At 36.7% G+C, this 23,414-nt stretch overlaps 1 protein-coding gene across 10 annotated transcripts in view; it reads right to left on the bottom strand.

Moving 5' to 3' along the window:
• Ascc3 (activating signal cointegrator 1 complex subunit 3) overlaps positions 1-23,414 on the bottom strand; it is a 280,053-nt gene that overhangs the window by 202,697 nt on the left and 53,942 nt on the right. For all 10 annotated transcript variants that reach the window (XR_015644791.1, XM_087597565.1, XM_087597567.1 and 7 more), the window contains 4 exon segments: positions 13,663-13,783; positions 7,191-7,398; positions 6,231-6,372; positions 5,539-5,664 (listed from right to left, as the gene is read on the bottom strand). Coding sequence is in view for 9 of the 10 variants with exons in the window: in XM_087597565.1 (XP_087453691.1) it covers positions 5,539-5,664; positions 6,231-6,372; positions 7,191-7,398; positions 13,663-13,783 (597 nt within the window). In the remaining variant the exon portion in view is untranslated.

Here is a 23,414-nt window from a genome sequence, read left to right as displayed (position 1 = left end):
GACACAGAGACACAGACAATCTCAGCTTTCACTGGGAAATTGAAATTATGATAAAGTAACAATTTAAAAGTGGAAAAGTTTTTAAATTCAAATCAAATAATCCAATCCAAATTTTGTTGGACACTTGGAGAAAATGTAACTCATACATAATATGGATAGAAGTGTAAAAGCAGTTAAGATATTGTCTACAAAAATTTTTCAACTTTAAAAAAGTTAAGCATGCACTTAACATATTATCCACCCATATATGCCTCTGATGGTTTACTAAAACAAAAATACATATAAGAATGTGCATACAAAACAACCTTATTTTTTGGAACATGAACTACAAAACCAACTTAAATGTCCACAAAGATATTAACAAACAAAATTGTGTTTATTTTTACAATAGCATACTGCAAAGATATAGATATGGAAAGTAGAAATTACTGAAATATAACAAGAGAAGAATATAAAAACAATAATGTTGAATGTAGGACACCAGACAAGAGAGAAAAAACACAGCATGGCTGCACTGACGAGAGACTGTGCAATACAGAGACTGACTTGCAAACTGACCAGTGGGGAAGCTGGGAAGAAGGAAATGTAGAATCATGGGGACACAGATGCCATAGGAAGTAATAGCTATAGATGGGCATCTGCTGTTTGTGATTATGGCTTCATATGCTAAACCCACCTAATCATCACCTTACAATACTTATATGACAGTTCCACCTTAATAGCTACATTTTAAAACATGAAATAAAACACAGTGGATACGTGTCTGTCATGTCTACTTGCTCCTTTAGACGGAAGTCCACACAACAGTCTCTTGGTCCTGGACGCATGAGCAGGCAATGGAACGCCTGAGACTGCTCCTGACTTTTAACTCGTCACTTCTACTCATCACTCAGTTCACTTGATCATTGACTACTGGAAGTGTAGCTTGTAACGCATATTTCAAGCACTGGGCTTGGGGACAGAAGCCAAGGTTAAAATGCTGGCTTTGCTGCCACTTACAAATCTATCACTGAAGAAAGGGAGTATCTCTGATTTCTACTGCCATATCTGTTAGGTAAAGGTGAGTAATAACACACAAGTAAGGTGTACAGATTAATAAAAATAAGTAAAAATCATGAAGTGAAGGCTATTAGGTTACCTCTTTAGATAATTTATTCTAATTATTTCTAATAACCATATCCACTGTTTTAGAAATGAAAAATCTGGACTTCAAATGGGTTTATTTAAACCCACACAACTGTAAGTGATAGATCCAAGAAAAAAACGTCAGAGTTAGCAGTAAAATCAGTCATTGATTAGATAAGTTCACATACATATATATAACTGGCACTTATTAAATACACCAAAAGGAACAAATATTACTCTACAGTTATGTCAGCTTCGCTTGTATGTACAGATCACAAAAGTAATACTGCAAAGGAATGCTGCCATTTCCAAATATTCTTTCATTTAGTGTGAAGACAGGCTGGTCCAGAACTCACCAGGTAACCCATTTTGGCACTGAATTCCTAACAGTCCTCCTGCTTCAAAGTGCTGGAATTATATTTATGAGACACCAGGCCCAACTTCCAAATAGTCTCTTTCAAGTCCAGAACAATACAGTATGACTGGACTAAAAGTCTAAATATGTCACAGTCTAGTTTTAAAACTTTCAATGTTGGTTTGTGGCAATATTTCAGTCAGTAAAGGGATTGCCTCAAAACGATAACTGGAGTTAAATCTTCCACAACATAAGTTAAAAAAGAATTGGTAGTGGCTGCAACCTCAGAACAGGAAGGCAGAAGTAGGCATACCCAGGAGGCTTGCTGGTGAGTCTACTTGATGAGCTCAACTCCAAAGAAAAGAAAAACTAGTAGATAGTGCCTGAGAAATGGCAGCCAAGAATCCTCTAGCCTCCACATGACATATACACCAGCACATGTCCACACAAACAACCCTCCAAATAACGATATAGTGCCCACGGTATGTTTGGCCCTTCAAGGTATACTGGTGCTTGGACATAAACATCTTTCAAGACAAAATATAACACAGAGTAGTACAAACTCTGATTTGTTAGGTCTCACTTTCTCAGCACGTTTCATACCTTTTCACTGCCCCAAAAAACCTTTCCCAACCCTTCAAAGCTCACGGGTGATGATCATTCAAGCTCAAGCTTTCAGGTGATCTCTGATTTTCTCCAGTTCCCTAAGTAATCATCGTATTTATTTCTATACAGTCTGTCATATTACAGAGCATTTAAGGAAGCCCTACTTCTTCAGCAGCCAGATGGTCAACAAATCTTCATTACATATATATTATCTTTACCTCCTCTAACCATAAATACTGAAACAATTTCTATTTTGTTCCTGACATAACAGGCTAACGTATTTTTATTAAATGATCTTTATGCTGGCTCCTAGCAAAGAGTTTTAATTAAATGAAGGGCAATATCCTAAAAAAGACATGGACTACATATAATATCCAACAACAACAAAAACCAACCAACCAAACAACCAAACAACTGAATCTATAATATGAGGAGACTGAAAATAAAATGTTATACAACCTTCAATGAGAAACATATGTTTGGGTCTAGAATGATGGCTCAGGAGTTAAGGGCAGCACTGGCTGTTCTTCCAGAGGCCTAGGTTCAATCCGCAGCACTGTCATGGCAGCTAACAAAAGCCTTCGCTTCACTGAGAAAAGCACAGACAAGAATTTCTCCTGGTCGGTTCCTCCTGGTCCCTCCTGCTGAGTAGTAGATGGGTTCATTCTATCTACAGTGTTTACCAGAAGCTACTGTAGTCTGATTCCTTATATTACCATGTGGATACATTTGGGGTCATCGTTCTGCCTATTGCAGGTGATGTGGAAAAAAAAAATGCCTTTAGTTACTTAGTTCCCTATTGAAAGATGCCTATTTTGTCTACAGTTTATTGGTATATTAAAACAGATTTGGGTATTTACTCCTTCATTATAAAACCATAGAATGGCTTAACCAGCATTCTTTTTTCCCTTTCTCAAAGTTCTGAGGACATAAGCTGAAGATTCTCTCTGGTAAGAAATCTTCCTGGATCTAATCTCCAGCATTTTTCCTATGTCCTCATGTAGTCTCGTTTGTATGTTTGCAAGGAAAGAGTCTAGGTAACTTTTTCCCCTTAGATGAACATCAGTCTATCTAATTAGGACACTTAAGTAATCTATTATCTTCATGTGGTCTGTGAATTCTATCTTGAGTACCCTGAGCTTTTGGGCTAATATCCACTTCTCAGTGAGTCATGCGATGCGTGTTCTTTTGTGACTGGGTCACCTCACTCAGGATGATGCTTTCTAGTTCCATCCATTTGCCTAAGAATTTTATGAAGTCATTGTTTTTAATAGCTGAGTAGTACCCCACTGTGTAAATGTACCACATTTTCTGTATCCATTCTTCTGTTGAAGGACATCTGGGTTCTTTATAGCTTAATTCACAGACCACATGAAGCTCAAGAAGTTGGAAGACCAAAATGTGGATGCTTCGGACCTTCTTAGAAGGGGGAACAAAAATACTCAGAGGAGGAAATATGGAGACTAAGTGTGGAACAGAGACTGAAGAAAAGGCCATCCAGTGACTGCCCCACCTGAGGATCCATCCCATATACAGACACCAAACCCAGGCAATCTTGCAGATGCCAAGAAGTGCTTGCTGACAAGAGCCTGGTATAGCTGTCTCTGAGAGGCTCTGCCAGAGTCTGACAAATACAGAGGCAGATGTTCACAGCCAACCATTGGACTGAGCACGGGGTCCCTAATGGGGGAGTTAGAGAAAGGTCTGAGGTAGCTGGGGATCTGCAACCCAATAGGAAAAACAACATCAACCAAACGGACCTCCCAGAGCTCCCAGGGACTAAACCACCATCCCAATAGTGCACAGGGATGGACCTATGGCTCCATCCACATAATGTAGTAGAGAATGGCCTTGTTGGGCATCAATGGGAGGATAGGCCCTTGGTCCTGTGAAGGCTCAATGCCCCAGAGTAGGGGAATGTTAGGGCAGGAAGGTAGGAAGGAATGGATGGGTGGGTGAGGGAGCACCCTCACAGGAGGAGGAGGAGGGAAGATGGGATAGCAGGTGTCTGAAGGGGAAACCGGCAATAAAAGTAAAAAAATCAATTATAAATTGAAAAAAAGAGAGATCTATTAGCTTTAGCTGCCGCTTCAATGTTACTATTATAACTGAGTAAAATTCTCATTTTGCATGACACTTTACTTAGGGTACAGTAGTCAGTATACAGTAATTCATAGTTAGAAAGGAAAACATTTCCATCTTTGGGCGATGATTCCATTTATCTTGGAATGCAATCAGCCATTAAGAATCTACAGAGAGAGGTCAGCTAAAGTATCTTTTCACTTGATACAATATTCAGTTTCTAGAAAAACTTGCTGCCTTTATGAAAAAGAAAAACCTAACAGCAATATATAAATATTGATGACTCTGTTATAACTTCATGATTTTGTGAGTGGAACAGAAATGATTAATGTCAACTTCATCTGTTCCCTGGCCACTTCATATCCTTTCAGATGAGTTCCTTCGTTTGGAGGATGTATTTTTAATTTAAAAGGCATAGAATTTTATGGTAAAATGTGTAAGTATTTGGAGTTCACGTGTTTCATATTTTCATTTATGGCAAAATTCTTGTTAATCCTCTGTCACCGCTGCATTTCCATCTGATGACTTGCAGTGACAACAGTTTACTTTTTTCATCTTGCAAATCATCATGAGTCTGGTGTTTTTCCTTTTAAATATGCTTTGCCATTTCCCACAGGTTTGTACCTCCAGCACTTGGATTACGGTTTCCATCCTGTGTATCAGGATGGCTTCATTATTTTCTCCTACATACAGTGTTTTCCTTGTAATTTTCAAAGTAAACTTTGTATTATTCAGTTTTTCATTACTATGGGAAAAATAACTAAGAAACATGACTTAACAGGAGGAAAATCTTAGTTTGTGTCATAGTTTTGGTCTGTGATCACTTCTTTTACTGTTTCTGGTTCTGGATGAGGAACCACAAGATAGATAGTGGCTTGGTGGACAAATGGGCAGGTTAGTCAGGAAGTAAAAAGGAGAAGAGGACAAAATATTCCTGTCTGATGTCCACAGTGTGTAGACCTATGTCTGCATCTTAAGTTCGAATCCATTGATCAATGTTTCTGATATTGTGCCAGTATTAAGGCAGACGGTGCTAGAAAAAAATCCATATAATATCCATTTCTGACCTCTATAGTCACATGAGAACATGGCAGCACTTGACCTTGTACTCACATATGCATAAACACCAACACATGAATACATATGTGCAAAAGGGTAGCTAAAGTGACCAAAATGAACACAAGATAACATATGTAACGCAAAGGCATACATGAATGTGTTTCATGTAGAAAGGAACTCACGTACACATTTTCACCATGTATACTCCAATAGTATACTTCTTAAGCAGCCACTTACCTATATTCTTAGCTGCACTGACCACCTACAAATTACATAGTCAAAGCTTCTGTGACCCAAAAAGCTCATCTTACCTCATCTAAATCCTGGATATAAACTGGTTTCTCCTCAAACCCAACGGGCATTGGTTCACTATAGGGGATCCTTACTTCTTCATACAGCTTGGTATTCTCTCTCTGGATGCCTTCTGGCAAAATCATCTGTAAGTATCAAAAATAAAATTCCAATAATAAACAATAAAACAACTGCTCTGGTGAGATTTTGAATCAGAGACAAAGACAAAATGTTGCTAGTTTTATAACATAGTACTGGCAAATAAATCCAGCTAATTCAAAGGAAATAAATCTAAATAAAGAAAAAACTAGCATAAAGTACACCCATAAAACATGAGGAGTCAGGCCCCTCACAGGATGCACAGAGCACAGTGTGCTGATGAACTTACAGCCCACATCGGCTACACAGTGTTCTTGATGACAAATCTACTCTCACAATGAGAATAATACTTATTAGACTTGTAAGGCTAGTCAGTCAGTGATGCAATGGATACAACTCAGAAATACAAACTAAATCAACCCAAAAAGTTAAATACGTTCTGAATGTGGAATATATGTCAGGATATACTACAAATCCCATTTTTCCTACTGTTTTAACATATAATTAGCGTACTATATTCACTAGTAATATATTTAAGGACACAGGGAAAACTCTATGCTGTCATTTCCTTGGAAAATACCTGTCCCAAGAGTGGCTATATTCAATGACACACCTTGGCCCCAGCTATAAATGCTGATGTTTCTCGGGCTGCAGCCTGGGAATCATAAACATGAGGATAACGAATTTTCTCAACCTCCGTGTCTCTCTGCCTTCCCAAAATTGGAGCACTTCTAGCATTCAGAAGCGCATGTTCTCTGTAAAAATAAATAAATAAATAAATAAATAAATAAATAAATAAATAAATAAATAACAGGACAGACTTGATATTATTATTTTAAAAACGAAGCCATACACTAATAAAAGGTAAGGTTAATTGCTATTTCAGGTATTCCATTTAAAAATAGTAGAATTTGAACTAAAAATTGGAAGATATTAGCAAGCAAGAAGTTTTAGGGAAAGTAAATAGATATTAAGTATATTTCTGGGTACTACTTCTACACAACAATAATTAATAAGCATGATTTAATATTGTGTTTTATAATTAATCTTTACAACATAAAGATGTTTAAAAAGTATAAATTACTTTTTCAGTGTTTAAATATTTAGATCGGTGGATCACAACCTGGTACTGATCCCAATGATAAAACTGTTTGATTGCTACTATATAATTAATTTTGCTATTGTTATTTACTGTAAATATTTTTTGAGACAGAGGTTTGCCAAAGGGGTCACAATCCGGAGGTTGAGAACTGTGATTTAAATGACATCAATCATTTTTAATTTTCTACTTGTAAGCAACATGAAAATAGTATCGTTAAACTGAAAAGAGAAACAGATGTCAATCTATATCCATGTAGCCTTCATGTAATTTAACTGAAAATATACCAAAACCAACTTAAGACTAGTCACCTCTAAAAGTGAAATGCCTCACTTGCGTGAATACGACCAACAGTGATTGTTTATTCATCATAGAAAATCAGATTTAAAGAGAATCACCAAGTTACTAAAATTCTGAAGAACAATGACCAATAAAACTGTATCACTTGCATGTTTTCAGTATCTGTTGTTTTACCTCTGTAATCGGAGTTCCTTAGGATCAAAGGGCAAAAGTCCTTCTCCAGAAACTTCCCCATCTTCCCCAGCCTTCTTTTCTCTCCTGGCAATTCTTTTTTCCTCACGCCGATACTGTTTCATTAACTGCTTTTCTTGTTCGGACTGAATCGTGACTTGACAACCATAATTAGGCTTCGCATTCTCTCCTAAAATTTTTTTACAATTATCTGCGAAGAAATTAAAAATATATAATGAGGGGTTGGGGATTTAGTTCAGTGGTAGAGCACTTGCCTAGCAAGTGCAAGGCCCTGGGTTCGGTCCCCAGCTCTGAAAAAAAGAAAAAGAAAAAAAATATACATAATGAATTATAAATTTCAGATATGACTTAACCTTTATGAAAACCATGTTGCAGTACGATAGAAATATAACAGAATTCAATTCACCAACAAATCACTTTTTATAGCTGGTTTACTCAGTTATATATTTTAATGATCTCTACATATTGCGTACTAAAGAAAAGTAAGCACATTTTTTCTTCTAATAGATTCAATATTGTAATGATACTAGGATCATATAATTTTTGATTGAATATCAGGAATGCAAAAATTATAGTTCATGAACACCAAGAATGCAAAAATTTTATTTCAGTTATGAAATAATTTGTTCATATTATTTCAAATATATAATTTAAATTTTAGTTGTCATTTCCCATTAGTGGGATAAAATAACAATCTATTATGCATTAAATACAAATTTGCCCTAAATAATTAACCTTGCCACACTAGGTTGCTGTATATTTACAACTTTCCATAACTCAGGATATGTCCACAGAGAATGGTCAGGCCACAGCCCTTGTCTACCTTCCTGCAGAAACAGAGGGGGAACAGATCAGCCAAAACTCATTGTTTATGAAGTAGAGTTAGGTGTGTGGTGTGTGTAGACCTCAAGATTCAGGATGGTTTCCCAACAGGACTGGCTTTGGTGTGTAAATTACACTCTTTCTGAGTTTCTACTGTCCTAAAGGAGATAAAAGACCTGCAGTAAAAGGAGTCAAGTCAGTAGGCATGAACAGTGTTGAGGACTTAGCACAACTAGGCTGGGAAGAAAATGCCAAATGAGACTTATCCACACGCTGAGTACAGGCACAAGTTAATTTATCAAAAGGCAAAATTCAAAGCAGATCAGATAAGGAATTAAACAAAGCACCAAGAAAGAAAACTGTGGTTCAAAGTCAGGTTTGGTCAAACTTTGAAACTTCCCAGATACTGCGTCCTTATCCTTATGTGACTCAGAATAAGCATTTAAATTCTCAATCATATGAAACAAACTCCTGTAATGTCGCTTTACCAGCATCAGAAAGGAGAGTATTTTCAAAAGTATAAAATAAGAATTTCATCTACATTAAGCTTAAATGCCATGCCTCTAGCCAAAGTATTTTCCTGTTTGTCTTATATACCATACTTTCTATGTAATATAATAGAATTTATCATTAAATTTTCCATGACAAAGAATCCATATTCTGAAAGCTTTCACATGGACTGAGAAGTAAAGGAAAAGTGAAACTGATGGTAACACAACAAGTCAGGAAGACATATGTGAAGGATGCTTCAAGAATGTGGAAAATGCTATTCAGAGAGGATTGCGGGAACACTTAGAAGTCTGAAGCCATACTTTAGATCACACAACAAATGCTATGTCCCAGTGTAATTAATACCTGGAAACTGATAGCCACAAAATACTGCTTTATATACTTGTCATCATCCAAGGAAGAAAACAAATTATAGAAAAACAGATGTCACTCGATCAAAGACTTCAAAGTCTCAATCAACATAATGTACAAACCTGTAAAACTGAACACAGTAAACAACAGGCATGATTTTTAGAGTCGTTTAAATGCTTCAAAGCATGGATTTTCTTGTTGTGCTTTGGTTTTGGTTTCTTTGGTTGTGCTATCTGCTCACAATCAGAAACAAAATAAATAACTATAAAAGTAACCGTCATATAAAATGTTCCTGAAGAATAAAGTAAAAGTTTATGTTCTTATAAAGCCTAATTATTCCAGAAAAGAAACTTGTGTGATCTTCAGAGGAGAGTCATATAACAGTATAGACTAATTTAATCTGTATTTTACATACATCCTTTTTAAGTTTTAAAAATTTTCACATTATATACTGAGTATATTCCTTGCCTTTTCCCATCTCCTCCTCCTGATATCCCCTTATCCCAAACTTCATATTCTCTCAAAAATAAAAAGTAATACCAAAAACAAGTCCAAGTCTTAAAGGAAGATACTTTAATTTACAAGTATCTTTATGGTAGAGACCTGCCACTTCTCAGGCACCTTACATTTCCTTGTTAGAAGACCGAGACATGGGTTAGAAGTTTATCTTCATTTAAGAAATCAAATTCAAGCATCAAACCATTGAACTGAGAATGGGGTCTCCATTTGAGGAGTCAGGAGTCAGAGAAAGGATTGAAGGAGCTGAAGGGGCTTGCAACCCCATAAGAACAACAATACCAACCAACCAGAGCCCCCAGGGACTAAACCACTTCCCAAAGAGTACACATGGACAGACCCATGGTTCCAGCTGCATATGTAGCAGAGGATGGCCTTGTTGGGCACCAATGGGAAGAGAAGCCCTTGGTCCTGCCAAGGCTGGACCTCCCAGTGTAGGGGAATGTCAGGGCGGGGAGGCGGGAATGGGGGTGGTTTGGGAGGAGGAACACCCTTATAGAAGAAATGGGATGGGGATGGGATGGGGGCTTATGTCCAGGAAATCAGGAAACGGAATAACACTTGAAATGCAAATTTAAAAAATCCAATAAAAAAAAGAAATCAAATTCATTATGAACAAAAAATACTAAATGAAAATAAGTGATTCTATCTATACGGTGATATTAGAAAACAAACAAGAGGGAATATGGCTAGTAACTTTCTCAGTAAGAAGTTTTAATAATGAAAAAGTATAATTTGGTACTTAGAGAATTCTGAAGTAATACTGGATGTGAAATATCAAATACAGAAATGAATGTTAACAGCAGTGAAATGGAATAAACATTTTTTCTTCATAATATTTCCTTAACCTACTAAAAATTTTTAAGAAAAAATATGTTAATGTAAGGTGTATAGGTATGGATGTGTGTGTCTGTGTTTAGATGTGTGTGTGTGTGTGTGTGTGTGTGTGTGTATACACACATATGTAAACATGTACACAGGATAGTCAAAAGAAAACTTGTCGAAGTAAGTTCTTTCCTTCCACCATGTGAACTAAATAATCAAGTCAACTTGTTAAATTTGTTGGCAAACACATTTACCACTAAGACAGTCACTGGCCCAACACATTAAAAATTTTTAAGAAAAATTATCTCATTAAATATAAAACAAAAATTCAGTAAAAAAAACTTTAAAATATGCAAGTTAAAAGTGTGTTAAAAGCTTTTTGTTTAATATACAAAATTTTCACATAAATAGTAGCATAATAGTCATAAATAGTAGCAACATTAACAACAACAATCCAATATAGAAAAAAACAAAATCCATTTGAGAAGACTAAAAAAAAAAAAAAAAATTTCACGTGAGACTGATGCCTCAAATACACTGTTTAACAATTTAAATTTAGTCTTTGGGGGCTAGGAATATAGTTACATGGTAGAATTCTTGCTGAGCATGTGTAAGGCCCTAAGTTCAATTTCCAGTACTGAAAAATAAATTAATACTTAATATTGCTTAAGGACCATGCTTCTATGCCATCTTTATAGACTAAAATATGGAAAATGAAAATATAAATTAGCATATATGGGAGTACTAACTCATATTTATGTTGACACATTATAGCTTTTAAAAACTGTAATCCACATTGGTAGTAACATTTAGAATACTAACCAAGCAAATACAAACTTTTCAGAATTTACAAAATTGCAAGACTGGACCATGAACTCATTCCCTTACTTATGGTAGAAACAGTTTACAAACAGACAGGGTTTAACTGTTCTTTTTTTTTTTTCTTTTTTTTTTTTTTTTTTTTTTTCCGGAGCTGGGGACCGAACCGAGGGCCTTGCGCTTCCTAGGTAAGCGCTCTACCACTGAGCTAAATCCCCAACCCCCGGGTTTAACTGTTCTTAATCCCTGCAGTTTCCCTCCGGTCTGTCTTACACACTGCTGTGCCGATGGGATCCCTGTGGGCAGGCAGTGTAGAACGAGCCACTGTATATCTGAAGAGCTCGGAGCCCCCTAAAAAGTACAAATTGCTAAATTCCAAATGTCCAAGTTTCTAACAATCTTTTCTTTGGTATTTCAGTATTATTGAAAGACATATTCCTTAATTCTAAACTCAATGGAGGTTGGTTAAGTCACTTCTGTCCACTGGAAATCCATGTTCCAAAAATTGACGCTTTCAACCTTTTGAAAGAACTGAAAAGGTATCAATGAAACATGATTTAGAAGGTTAACAATAAATACATGGCTCCCTGTCTTATTTTTAGTAGGCATTTATTCATTACTTGACAAAGTGGTTAGACCACTATTTGTGGACTCAGTACAGCCAGAAGCTGCCTACAATTCAACAATGTAGATCAAGGCCAACATGGAAAAAGTGAACACTGCCTTGGTGTTCTTAAAATTATAGCGGTGACTCCTTAACTTCCTTTAACATACAGAGAAAGTTTTGCTGATAAAGTCTCTTTCTTTTTAAAACAATATTTTACATTAGAAGCAGTGGCAGTTTTATTAAAAAAACAAACAGTCTGCAGTTAAAACTTCTGGGGTGCTTTATAAAGCCTGAACTAAGTTTAGTGCAAAAAAATAAATTTCAGAATGGTAATTCAGCCAATTATTAATACAGTAGAAACAGTTTTTTTTTTCAAATGGGAATACACGGAGGCAGAAATTCTGTAGAACTTTTCTTTTACTATGGATACAAACCATCTTTCCTCTAGAAGAAATATTAAAGGCAACAATAAATTTCCAACTGTGAGATCTGCTTTATATCAAAAACCTACAAATTTAAATGTAATTCTCTTATAGCAATAAAATCCCACTTCTAAATTCTAAACTAGCTATTACTTGGTTATGAGTACCAAGAAACTACTGCTTAAAATATTATACCTTACAATGCCTTAGACGTGCACTTGTGAAATGTTGGTTTTGATGTAAAACATAATAATTTAAGTTCTGAGATTTAAATTAAGTTTACTATCTTCAATATCACCTAAATATATATTGATCCAATCTAGCAGGTTAAAGCAATTTTAAAATGAACAGCTTTATTTCACATTTGCATATTCAGCCTTGATTTGAATGTTTCATGGGAGAATTCAAATCTAACCAAGCCTAGAATCAGTTTTCCCACCCCTGAGACTGTAATGCCAACCTGATGAGGACATGGGGTTTCACAGCTTAAATCCTGTAGTATAGAACTCATAGATGAGCTGCAGGAAAATACTTCAGGGAGCAGATTTTGTTGCTGCTGCTGTGATCCTACTGCTTAAGCAAACAACAAAAATCCAATTTAGCAAAAGCCTGCGTAAATGCCGTTAGCTTCTAAAGGTGGATGGGTGATAGCTTAAGATGCATGGTCATATATTTACTGCAGGTGAGAGAGGACCACATGAATGTCCGAGAACTTGCCAGAGAAGACCAAGGTTCAAACAATCTTAATGCAATTCCAGCCTTCTAAGAACATTTATGGGGATTAGGGGAATTCGATAAGTAATTTTGGTATTAATCAAGCCTGCTTTTGGCATGCCCTTTAGGAGCCATTGCCGAGGGGTGGGGGATAATGACATGAATAAAAGGTAAGCATAAAGAACTCAACACAGACAGAGGTATTAATCCCATATGCTCCATAATTAAAGGTAATAATCCCATAACTAATGATGTTTTAAAATCCCTATTAAGAAGACTGGCAAGGTAGATTTGACTAAGAGTGTGAAGAAATTTCATTTTCAGTTTACTAACCTGAGTCTGGCAGCTCCATGTCATATGTCATGAAGCTTTTATTTTATCATTTTGTTTCTTATCCAATTCTCCATAACTTGGGCATGGTGGTGGGGGGTTAAAATACAAACAATACATGGTATTCCAGGTGTTTTTTTAAAGTGATAGTTACGGAGCAGTTGTGGAAATGACTGTCACTGTTCTGGACTGTGCACATGGTGTACAATTGTGCCACATATTTGTTTCATGAACTTGTCTCAATTTTATATAAAATGCCATCTGTAATACTACAAGTCAAACAGCATTAAAAGCACAATTACACTTATAATATTTTAACCAGTAAATCTTTTAAAACATGTTACTTACTCTTGAATTTTATTGAGCTATACAAAAAGATGATTATATTTATTCCTCAATTCTCCAGCTTCCCCCCATAGCCTCCTAAACATGCCTGCCTCCAACTTCATGTTTTTCAGATAACTCATTAAGTCCACTTAGGACTGCCCCTATGTCCACAGATTCTTCTTTTAAATTATAGTTTCTATCAGACTCTTACCTTGAAGAACTTGGAACTTATGATCACTTGAGGAATTAAGAAATCGATCTACGATTGTAATTCTGTTCTGGAGTAGCTTCTCAATCAAATCAAGTCCTCCAGGTCCCAGCAATTCAAAAAGCTTTAAAAGAAAATAACAAAATAAACTTTTCCATATTAATACCCCATGTAGCAAAAAAAGAAAAAAAAACAAAAAAACAAACAAAAGAAGCCAAGCTAATCACATGTAATAAATAAGATTTAAGATAAGAATCAACTTGTAAAAGAAATTGTCAACTATCTTCATAGCAGCCTTATTCATAATAGCCAGAAACTGGAAACAACCCTCATGTCTCTCAACTGAAGAATGGATTCAGAAAATGTGGTAAATCTACACAACGGAGTGCTACTCATCCATTAAAAACAAGAACATCATGAATTTTACAGGCAAATTTCACTAGAAAACATTATCCAGAGTGAGGTAACCCAAAACCACTAGGACATGCATGGTATGTACTCAAAGAGAAGTGGAAACTAGCCATAAACTATAGGCTGCTGAATAAATCCTGCTATGATCCACAGAACCAAGGAAGCTAAATAATAAGCAGGGCACAGGGAGGATGTTTATTCTCAGAAGGGGAAACAAAATAGATATTTGAGATCAATGGAAGGAGGGAAATGGGTAGAAGAGTGGATAGGGAAAAGAGAAGGGAAGATCTATGTAGACAAAGCAGGGGACAGAAAAGGGAGATTGGCTTGGGGGTTGGGGGGATCTCTAGGAGGTGCCGGAGAACTGGATGGGGAGAGGCCCTAGAGGGTGTATGGGAGTGACTGCAGCTGAGATTTGTAGCAGTGGGGATCTGGACACTGAAGTAGCCACTTCCTTTAGCCAGGCAGGAAGGGTAAGGACAGCAACTCACCCACAAAGCCTTTGATTGAAAATGTGTCCTGCCTAAAATATGTGCAGAGACTGAGGGAATGGCCAACCAATGACTACCCCAAATTGAGAACCATCCCATGGGTAAGAATGGACACTATTAGTGATATTCCATTATTCTTGTAGATAGGAATCTAGCATAACTGTCCTCTGAGAAGCTCCACCAAGCAGCCAACGGAAAGAAATGTAGGGACTCACACTCAGATGTAGATGGATCTAGAGGAATCTTACCAAAGAGTTGGAAGAAAGACTGGGGGATTTGAAGAGTACAGGGACTCTCCAACAAGACCAACAGAGTCAACTAACTTGGACCCTGGGGGCTCCCAGAGACTGAATCACCAACCAAAGAAGCAAGCATGGGCTGGACCTACGTCCCTGCACAGATGTAGCACATGAGCAGCTTGGTCTTCATGCAGGAACCCCCAAACTGGAGAAAGGGCTGTCCCTGATTCTGCCTGCCCGTCTGCCTGCCTGTCCACCTGTAGATCCCACATTCCCACACTGAGGCTCTGTCTGGCCTCAATGGGAGATGTGTCCAGTCCCTCAGAGACTTGATGGGATGCGGAGAGGAAGAACTGATACCCAGAGGGGGACTTCTCCTTCTCAAAAGAGAAGGGGGGAGGGGGGTGGTGTGGGCTTTCATGAAGGGATACCAGGAGGAGGTCAAGAGGTTAGGGTTAGGACAAATAAACACATTTAATTTTTAAAAAGAAAAAATTCTCTACAATGGTAAGGAACATCCAGTACTTTTATAAAGGCAACTTGTGGTTATACAATTAAAGATCATTTACACAATGGAATAACTTTCCGATACAGGAGTTTTCAAAAATTAAGGTGATTTTAGTCATGGAACAAGAACAAAATTTAGGATTCAGAGACTTACAATTAGGATTCTAAACCTTTTCATCTGGAGAGGACCAGACTTCCTCTAATATGAGCTGAGAGGATATATATATATATATATATATATATATATATATATATATATATATATATATATAGTATTATTTTCACACTGTTCACTCTTAAATTCACATGTAAGTAAGTTAAATTAACCAAATTTTGTTATTATAGAATCCATACACAAAGTCCTAAGTATAAAAAAACTCCTGGTGAGTATATGATTTATTAAAAATAATATTCTTTTGTTCTTTAATGAAGTTATATAATAAAATAAAAATAAAACAAAATAAAATAAGAAGAATGATCCTATCTTATCAACTCTAAAAGTGTCAGCAGTATAAAAACAGTTATATGTCAAAACTATAATAAGCACTAAGCCTGTAAAATCTAGCCTAATAATCTTTTTATACTTAAGTACTAATATTATTTGATTTTATAAAACCTAAACTGAGGAAGCTTACATAAGTTGTCCTAGGTTACACAGAGAGTAGAAAAGCTAAGTTTGAAGTAATGCCTATGTGAATCTGAACACAAGCATAAAATTTTACAGAAAGGCATTACAACAGACAACGAATAGAGATACACAAACCAACTAGCAGGATTTAGGGGTGTGGGCCTAAATAACATTAACTCAGAAGTGACTACAGGTTTCATTCAGGTCAGTCTGGGTTACACAGCAAGATAGCCTTGTGTAAAAAAGGTCAGGAATTTTTGGTGTTGATAATGACATACTGAGGTTTAGTCCCTTCAAATGCTAGGACTTTTAAAACGTTATGAGCTCTCTAGATAACTGAAAAATGGTTAACATACAAAAACAAGAATAAGAAATATAACTAAATCCATATAATAACTCTTAAGTTACAAAAAGAAACACAGGTTAAACTAAAGGCAGGCAAATGATCAGGAAAAATTAACACAGGATCCATATTTTAGCAATGTTACACTAAGCAGCTAATAAGAACCATCCTAAACCAGTACCCAAAGAGTACACACGGACTGACCCATGGCCCCAGCTTTATTGAGCACCAGTGGGAGTAGAAGCCGTTGGTCCTGCCAAGGCTGGATTCCCCAGTGTAGGAGAATGTCAGGGTGGGGAGGCGAGAAGGGGGTGGGTGGTTGGGGAGGGAAACACCCTTATAGAAGAAAGGGAGGGGGATAAGACAGGGGGCTTATGGACGGGAAACTGGGAAAGGGAATAACATTTGAAATGTATATAAAAAATATCCAATAAACAAACAAACAACACCTTTTCCCAAAAAAAGCATCCTATAAAATCTTCAGTATTTATTAGCCACTGCAATATTTCTCTTCAGATTTATAAACTAATAGCAACCATCATAAACATCTAAGAAAACAACGTGCAGTAAAAACAAATACGCACTCAAGTAGAAAATAGTATAGTTTTATTGGAAACGTACCAAGGAAATAAAAGATCACTTTCAGAAATCATATATAAGAAGCATTTAGTATATACTAATATTAAGCATTTATCTTAGTAAAACCTATTCACAAATTCCGTAAAGACTGTTGTTATGATCAAAACCAGCATGCTAAGAAGGGATTAGAATGCTTTATTTTGTAAGATTATAATGTTTTCAGTAACACTATTAATATGCTTTTAAAAAACTATTGAAAGCCTAAATTTCCTAATGTCCTCTCACCAGAAAACAGTTTCTAAGACATCACATCTTACACCAAAGGTTTTCTTTCCAAATCCACTGGCCTTTCATCTGAGTACTAACTGTAAAACTGTCCATAGTTTTGAGATTCTCTCTCATATCAACTCTGCCTCTTTTTTCTCAGCTTTTCTTACTTCCAATTTCAAGAGTTCCTCTATGCATTGGTGTAAGTCATTTATTCCCTCCTTCCCCCAATGACAGTGTTTATGCAAATGTCCGGTACAAGGTCATGTAGGCAACATGCACATTAACAGATCTCACATTACTCAGTACCATATCTTAGGAAGGAAAGGAGTTTGCTTTGCCTTCAAGTTATGGCAGCACTATTTCTTCCAATGTGAGTAGCACATCACGGAAGAATTCTGTAGGACAAGACCACTGTCACAATAATCCTGTATGTGAGTTAACTGATACAGTCAGGAGACATGGATCCGGTTCCCACATTCTCCTTCAAGGGAACTCTTAATTCCTCAAGACTTCCCACAGTCTTACACCACAACACCATTACTCTGGTGACCCAAGCTTTACCACTTGAACTTCTGGGGGCACAATCCATACTCAAACCACAGTACTCTGTTCCTCAGAGTGCATTCACTGTCAAACATGGAATCAAACACCCAGAAGTTATTCCACAACAAACTGATTACAGTGTTTGCAACAGTAACTACCACATAAATGATCAGCATTGGTAACAAATATCTTCACCAGGTCATATTACAAGCTTCAAAACTCAATCCATCCCTAAGAGAAGAAATCCAATATGTTCAGTAAACACAATGAAATCAATAAAACAATATGAAAAATTCTCAAATATGGACTAATTAACCAAAAGATGATCCAAATTCAGGAAAATACACACACTTTAGGATGCCAATACAAGAGACAGGTGGGAGTGGATATGATCAAGTATACAAGCATGAAGAAAACTTATAGCCATATGTTTCCTTTAAAAAGCATTCAGATCAACTTCATTTTCAATCTTAAGGTACCAGAGAAAGAAAAATCAGACATGCAAAGAAAATAGTAGTTCCTGAGCACAAATAAATGAACTACAGGACAGAAAAACAACAGAGAGAATCAAGGAAATTCAAAGACTTTAAAACTTTAGCTGGATTAACAAAGGGAGGAAAAGACTAGAATGAATTATGCAATACGAAGATACAACACCAAAAAAACTAAGTTGAGACCTTACAGAGAATATGTATAGACTTCTAGTCAGGGAAAGGGTGATTGGATGACCAAAACCAGGCCACAGAATGACAAGGTCCAGCATTTGTTGACAGCCAACAAATTTATGGAGAAATTAAATTCTACTGATGGCCTCTACTGAATCTTAACACTATGCACAAATTAAGAACATGTGAAAACATTTCTAAGCTGATTTTTCTCAAAGCCAATACTAGTGACACCCAAACCAAACAAGGAAACTACAGCTCAATGACTTTGGAATATGGAAACAAAGAGTATCCATGAAGTGCTAGCATAGTAAACCCAGTAACATATTCAAATGTCTTAACTTAGACCACATAAATAGACAGACAGAAAGTCAGAGGATGGACACCGTGAGAAAGTGAAATCAATGCAACCAATACAAAGCAGACACAACGAGGGAAACTAGACAATATGAATGAGTACCTTATCAATAAATTAAAACACAATTAGTTTAACAAGTGAGAAAAAGACAATTTTATTTTTTCATAAGAAAAAAATAAGAATACTTAAAGGGAATTCTATTATCTTCATAAAGGGCAGCAATGAAAACTCACAGCTAACTACAGTATTGTTTCATAAAAGATCAAATGTTTAGCTATGAAGATCAGAAATAAGACAAAGTCTCAACTCACCACTTCTATTCAACACTGCGTGGAGGTTCTAGCCAGGGCATTTAGGCAAGAAAAAGATATATAGGGCATCTAGATAGAAAGAGAAGAAATAAAACTATTTATTCACAGATGACATAATCTTACATACAGAAAAAACTACTGGAACTAATATTTTCTTCAAGGATGCACAAGATGATATAAATATATAAAAACCAATTCTATGCTATACTAATAATGAATAATCTAAAAGGAAACTAAGAAAATAATACCTTCCATAATGTCATCAAAAATTACTGAGGAATGTTTTTTAAAGGAAGATTAAGACATCTCTGCTGTAACTACAAAATACAACTGCAAGAAACTAAAATCCTAACTAAAAATCAGTATCTATGAGCCAGAATACAAAATATTGAGATTTTTAATACAACCCGTATTACTCTACAGATTCAGTGCAACCTCTCTCAGAATCCCTGATGATTTCTTTCCAAAAAGTAGCAAGCTAACTCTCAAACTCATACAGAATTGGGAGACACCCAGAATGGTAAGAAGCATCTTGTAAGGACGGAGGAAAGGATAGTTGAGGGTTCAGAGGCCCCCATCTCTACACTTACAACAAAGTAGTCAAAACCAAAACTTTGCCATACTGGCACACAAACAATGCTGAACAGAACTCAGAGTCCAGAAAAACAAACAGGAGAGAACAATAAAAATCCTTCATGTGTCTATAGAGAATTGATTTCTGGCTGCTGTCAAGGCAAGGGGAAGAAAGTCTTCCAATAAGCAACAATGGAATAACAACAGAAAAGAGGGAAAAGGACAAGAGAGGAAGGGAAAGAGAAAAGAAAGGACAAAGGAGAAGAAGACAAGACCACAAACAAAACCTAACTAATGTGAATCAACAGTCTAAGGGCCTTAAAAATCTAAACTATAAAACTCTTAAGAGGGGGTTGGGGATTTAGCTCAGTGGTAGAGCACTTGCCTAGCAAGCGCAAGGCCCTGGGTTCAATCCCCAGCTCCGGGAAAAAAAAAAAACAAAAAAAAACAAAAAAAAACAAAAAAAAACAAAAAAAAACTCTTAAGAGAACACAGCAGTAAATCTTCATGAAAAAGATGCTTAAATACTAACTCAAAAATATAAGCAGCAAAAGGCAAAAGAAAAGATATAAGGCAAGTTCATGCTTCCAAGAATACACTCAAGAAAGTAAAAGTCAATGCACAGAACAAAAAAAAATTGCAAATACACCTGCAGCAATTATTGTATAAGAAATAAATTTTAGTTCAGGAATAGTAGAAGAAAGTAAAAACATAAAGCATTTAAGTTTCTCTATGAAATATACAACGCTGTATACCAAGCATGATGAGACCCAATATGATATATTCTTGATGTAAGAGAAGAAAACTGCTATAATTGCATGGATCTGTGCATATATAAGAATTCGTGATTTGTACACTTTAAATATATGCAAAATTATACCAATAAACCTATAAAAGATGACCATGAGCCATCTGCTTGAAATACCAGGAGTAATCTAAATATTGCTTAAGGTAGGTTGAAAGATATGATTGAAAAAAATTCCGTGTATGAGAAGTTTTCATACTATTCTTTGCATTTTTTGGGGATCACTGATTTTACCTCATGTATACAGTGTGAACCAGCATAATATAGTTTCCCATTTTACTCATTCATGCCCTACACAATCTTCATGTCAACTTTTCTAAAAAATACATTACAGGTGACTATTTTGTATTGTTCTTAGTCAGACACAAGTTTTGCCTCAAAGATCAAGGGGAGTTATTAAAGAACATTCTGCAGAAAGAGGGGTGGGATAAGGTAGGAAGGGATGAAGGAAAGGGATAACTACAATATATATTGACATCATTATCCTCCATGAAACACACATGCGCGTGTGCGCGTGCACACGCACACACACACACACAGACACTCACACACACACACACACACACACACACACACACACACACACACACATAAACTGTAACAGGAAACAGGAATGGATGGATGATAGTATAGGCTACTCTTTAAATTTATCAAGTCTTAAAGATTCTGTGAATTTTTAAATGAGGTCATTTCTTCTCTAAGAAAATAATCATGCCAGAGTTAACCTTGCAAAATCATATTCTTTTTTTTTTTTTTAATTAACGTGAGTATTTCTTATATACATTTCAAGTGTTCTTCCCTTTCCCGGTTTCCGGGCAAACATCCCCCACCCCCCTCCCCTTCCTTATGGGTGTTCCCCTCCCAACCCTCCCCCATTGCCGCCCTCCCCCCATAGTCTAGTTCACTGGGGGTTCAGTCTTAGCAGGACCCAGGGCTTCCCCTTCCACTGGTGCTCTTACTAGGATATTCATTGCTACCTATGGGGTCAGAGTCCAGGGTCAGTCCATGTATAGTCTTTAGGTAGTGGCTTAGTCCCTGGAAGCTCTGGTTGCTTGGCATTGTTGTACTTTTGGGGTCTCGAGCCCCTTCAAGCTCTTCCAGTTCTTTCTCTGATTCCTTCAACAGGGGACCTATTCTCAGTTCAGTGGTTTGCTGCTGGCATTCGCCTCTGTATTTGCTGTATTCTGGCTGTGTCTCTCAGGAGCGATCTACATCCAGCTCCTGTCAGTCTGCACTTCTTTGCTTCATCCATCTTGTCTAATTGGGTGGCTGTATATGTATGGGCCACATGTGGGGCAGGCTCTGAATGGGTGTTCCTTCAGTCTCTGTTTTAATCTTTGCCTCTCCCTTCCCTGCCAAGAGTATTCTTTTTCCTCATTTAAAGAAGGAGTGAAGCATTCACATTTTGATCATCCGTCTTGAGTTACGTTTGTTCTAGGCATCTAGGGTAATTCAAGCATTTGGGCTAATAGCCACTTATCAATGAGTGCATACCATGTATGTCTTTCTGTGATTGGGTTAGCTCACTCAGGATGATGTTTTCCAGTTCCAACCATTTGCCTACGAATTTCATAAACTCGTTGTTTTTGATAGCTGAGTAATATTCCATTGTGTAGATGTACCACATTTTCTGTATCCATTCCTCTGTTGAAGGGCATCTGGGTTCTTTCCAGCTTCTGGCTATTATAAATAAGGCTGCGATGAACATAGTAGAGCACGTGTCTCTTTTATATGTTGAGGCATCTTGTGGGTATATGCCCAAGAGAGGTATAGCTGGATCCTCAGGCAGTTCAATGTCCAATTTTCTGAGGAACCTCCAGACTGATTTCCAGAATGGTTTTACCAGTCTGCAATCCCACCAACAATGGAGGAGTGTTCCTCTTTCTCCACATCCTCGCCAGCATCTGCTGTCACCTGAGTTTTTGATCTTAGCCATTCTCACTGGTGTGAGGTGAAATCTCAGGGTTGTTTTGATTTGCATTTCCCTTATGACTAAAGATGTTGAACATTTCTTTAGGTGTTTCTCAGCCATTCGGCATTCCTCAGCTGTGAATTCTTTGTTTAGCTCTGAACCCCATTTTTTAATAGGGTTATTTGTTTCCCTGCGGTCTAACTTCTTGAGTTCTTTGTATATTTTGGATATAAGCCCTCTATCTGTTGTAGGATTGGTAAAGATCTTTTCCCAATTGTTGGTTGCCGTTTTGTCCTAACCACAGTGTCCTTTGCCTTACAGAAGCTTTGCAGTTTTATGAGATCCCATTTGTCGATTCTTGATCTTAGGGCATAAGCTATTGGTGTTTTGTTCAGGAAATTTTTTCCAGTGCCTATGTGTTCCAGATGCTTCCCTAGATTTTCTTCTATTAGTTTGAGTGTGTCTGGTTTGATGTGGAGGTCCTTGATCCACTTAGACTTAAGCTTTGTACAGGGTGATAAGGATGGATCGATCTGCATTCTTCTACATGTTGCCCTCCAGTTGAACCAGCACCATTTGCTGAAAATGCTATCTTTTTTCCATTGGATGGTTTTGGCTCCTTTGTCAAAAATCAAGTGACCATAGGTGTGTGGGTTCATTTCTGGGTCTTCAATTCTATTCCATGGGTCTGTCTGTCTGTCTCTGTACCAATACCATGCAGTTTTTATCACTATTGCTCTGTAATACTGCTTGAGTTCAGGGATAGTGATTCCCCCTGAAGTCCTTTTATTGTTGAGGATAGCTTTAGCTATCCGGGGTTTTTTGTTATTTCAGATGAATTTGCAAATTGTTCTGTCTAACTCTTTGAAGAATTGGATTGGTATTTTGATGGGGATTGCATTGAATCTGTAGATTGCTTTTGGTAAAATGGCCATTTTTACTTAATCCTGCCAATCCATGAGCATGGGAGATCTTTCCATCTTCTGAGGTCTTCTTCAATTTCTTTCCTCAGTGTCTTGAAGTTCTTATTGTACAGTTCTTTTACTTGCTTGGTTAAAGTCACACCGAGGTACTTTATATTATTTGGCTCTATTATGAAGGGTGTCGTTTCCCTAATTTC

Source organism: Rattus norvegicus, chromosome 20 (assembly GCF_021556685.1).
Source record: "Rattus norvegicus strain SHRSP/BbbUtx chromosome 20, alternate assembly SHRSP_T2T, whole genome shotgun sequence".
Classification (NCBI taxonomy): domain Eukaryota; kingdom Metazoa; phylum Chordata; class Mammalia; order Rodentia; family Muridae; genus Rattus; species Rattus norvegicus.
This window is presented reverse-complemented; position numbering and strand designations above follow the sequence as displayed.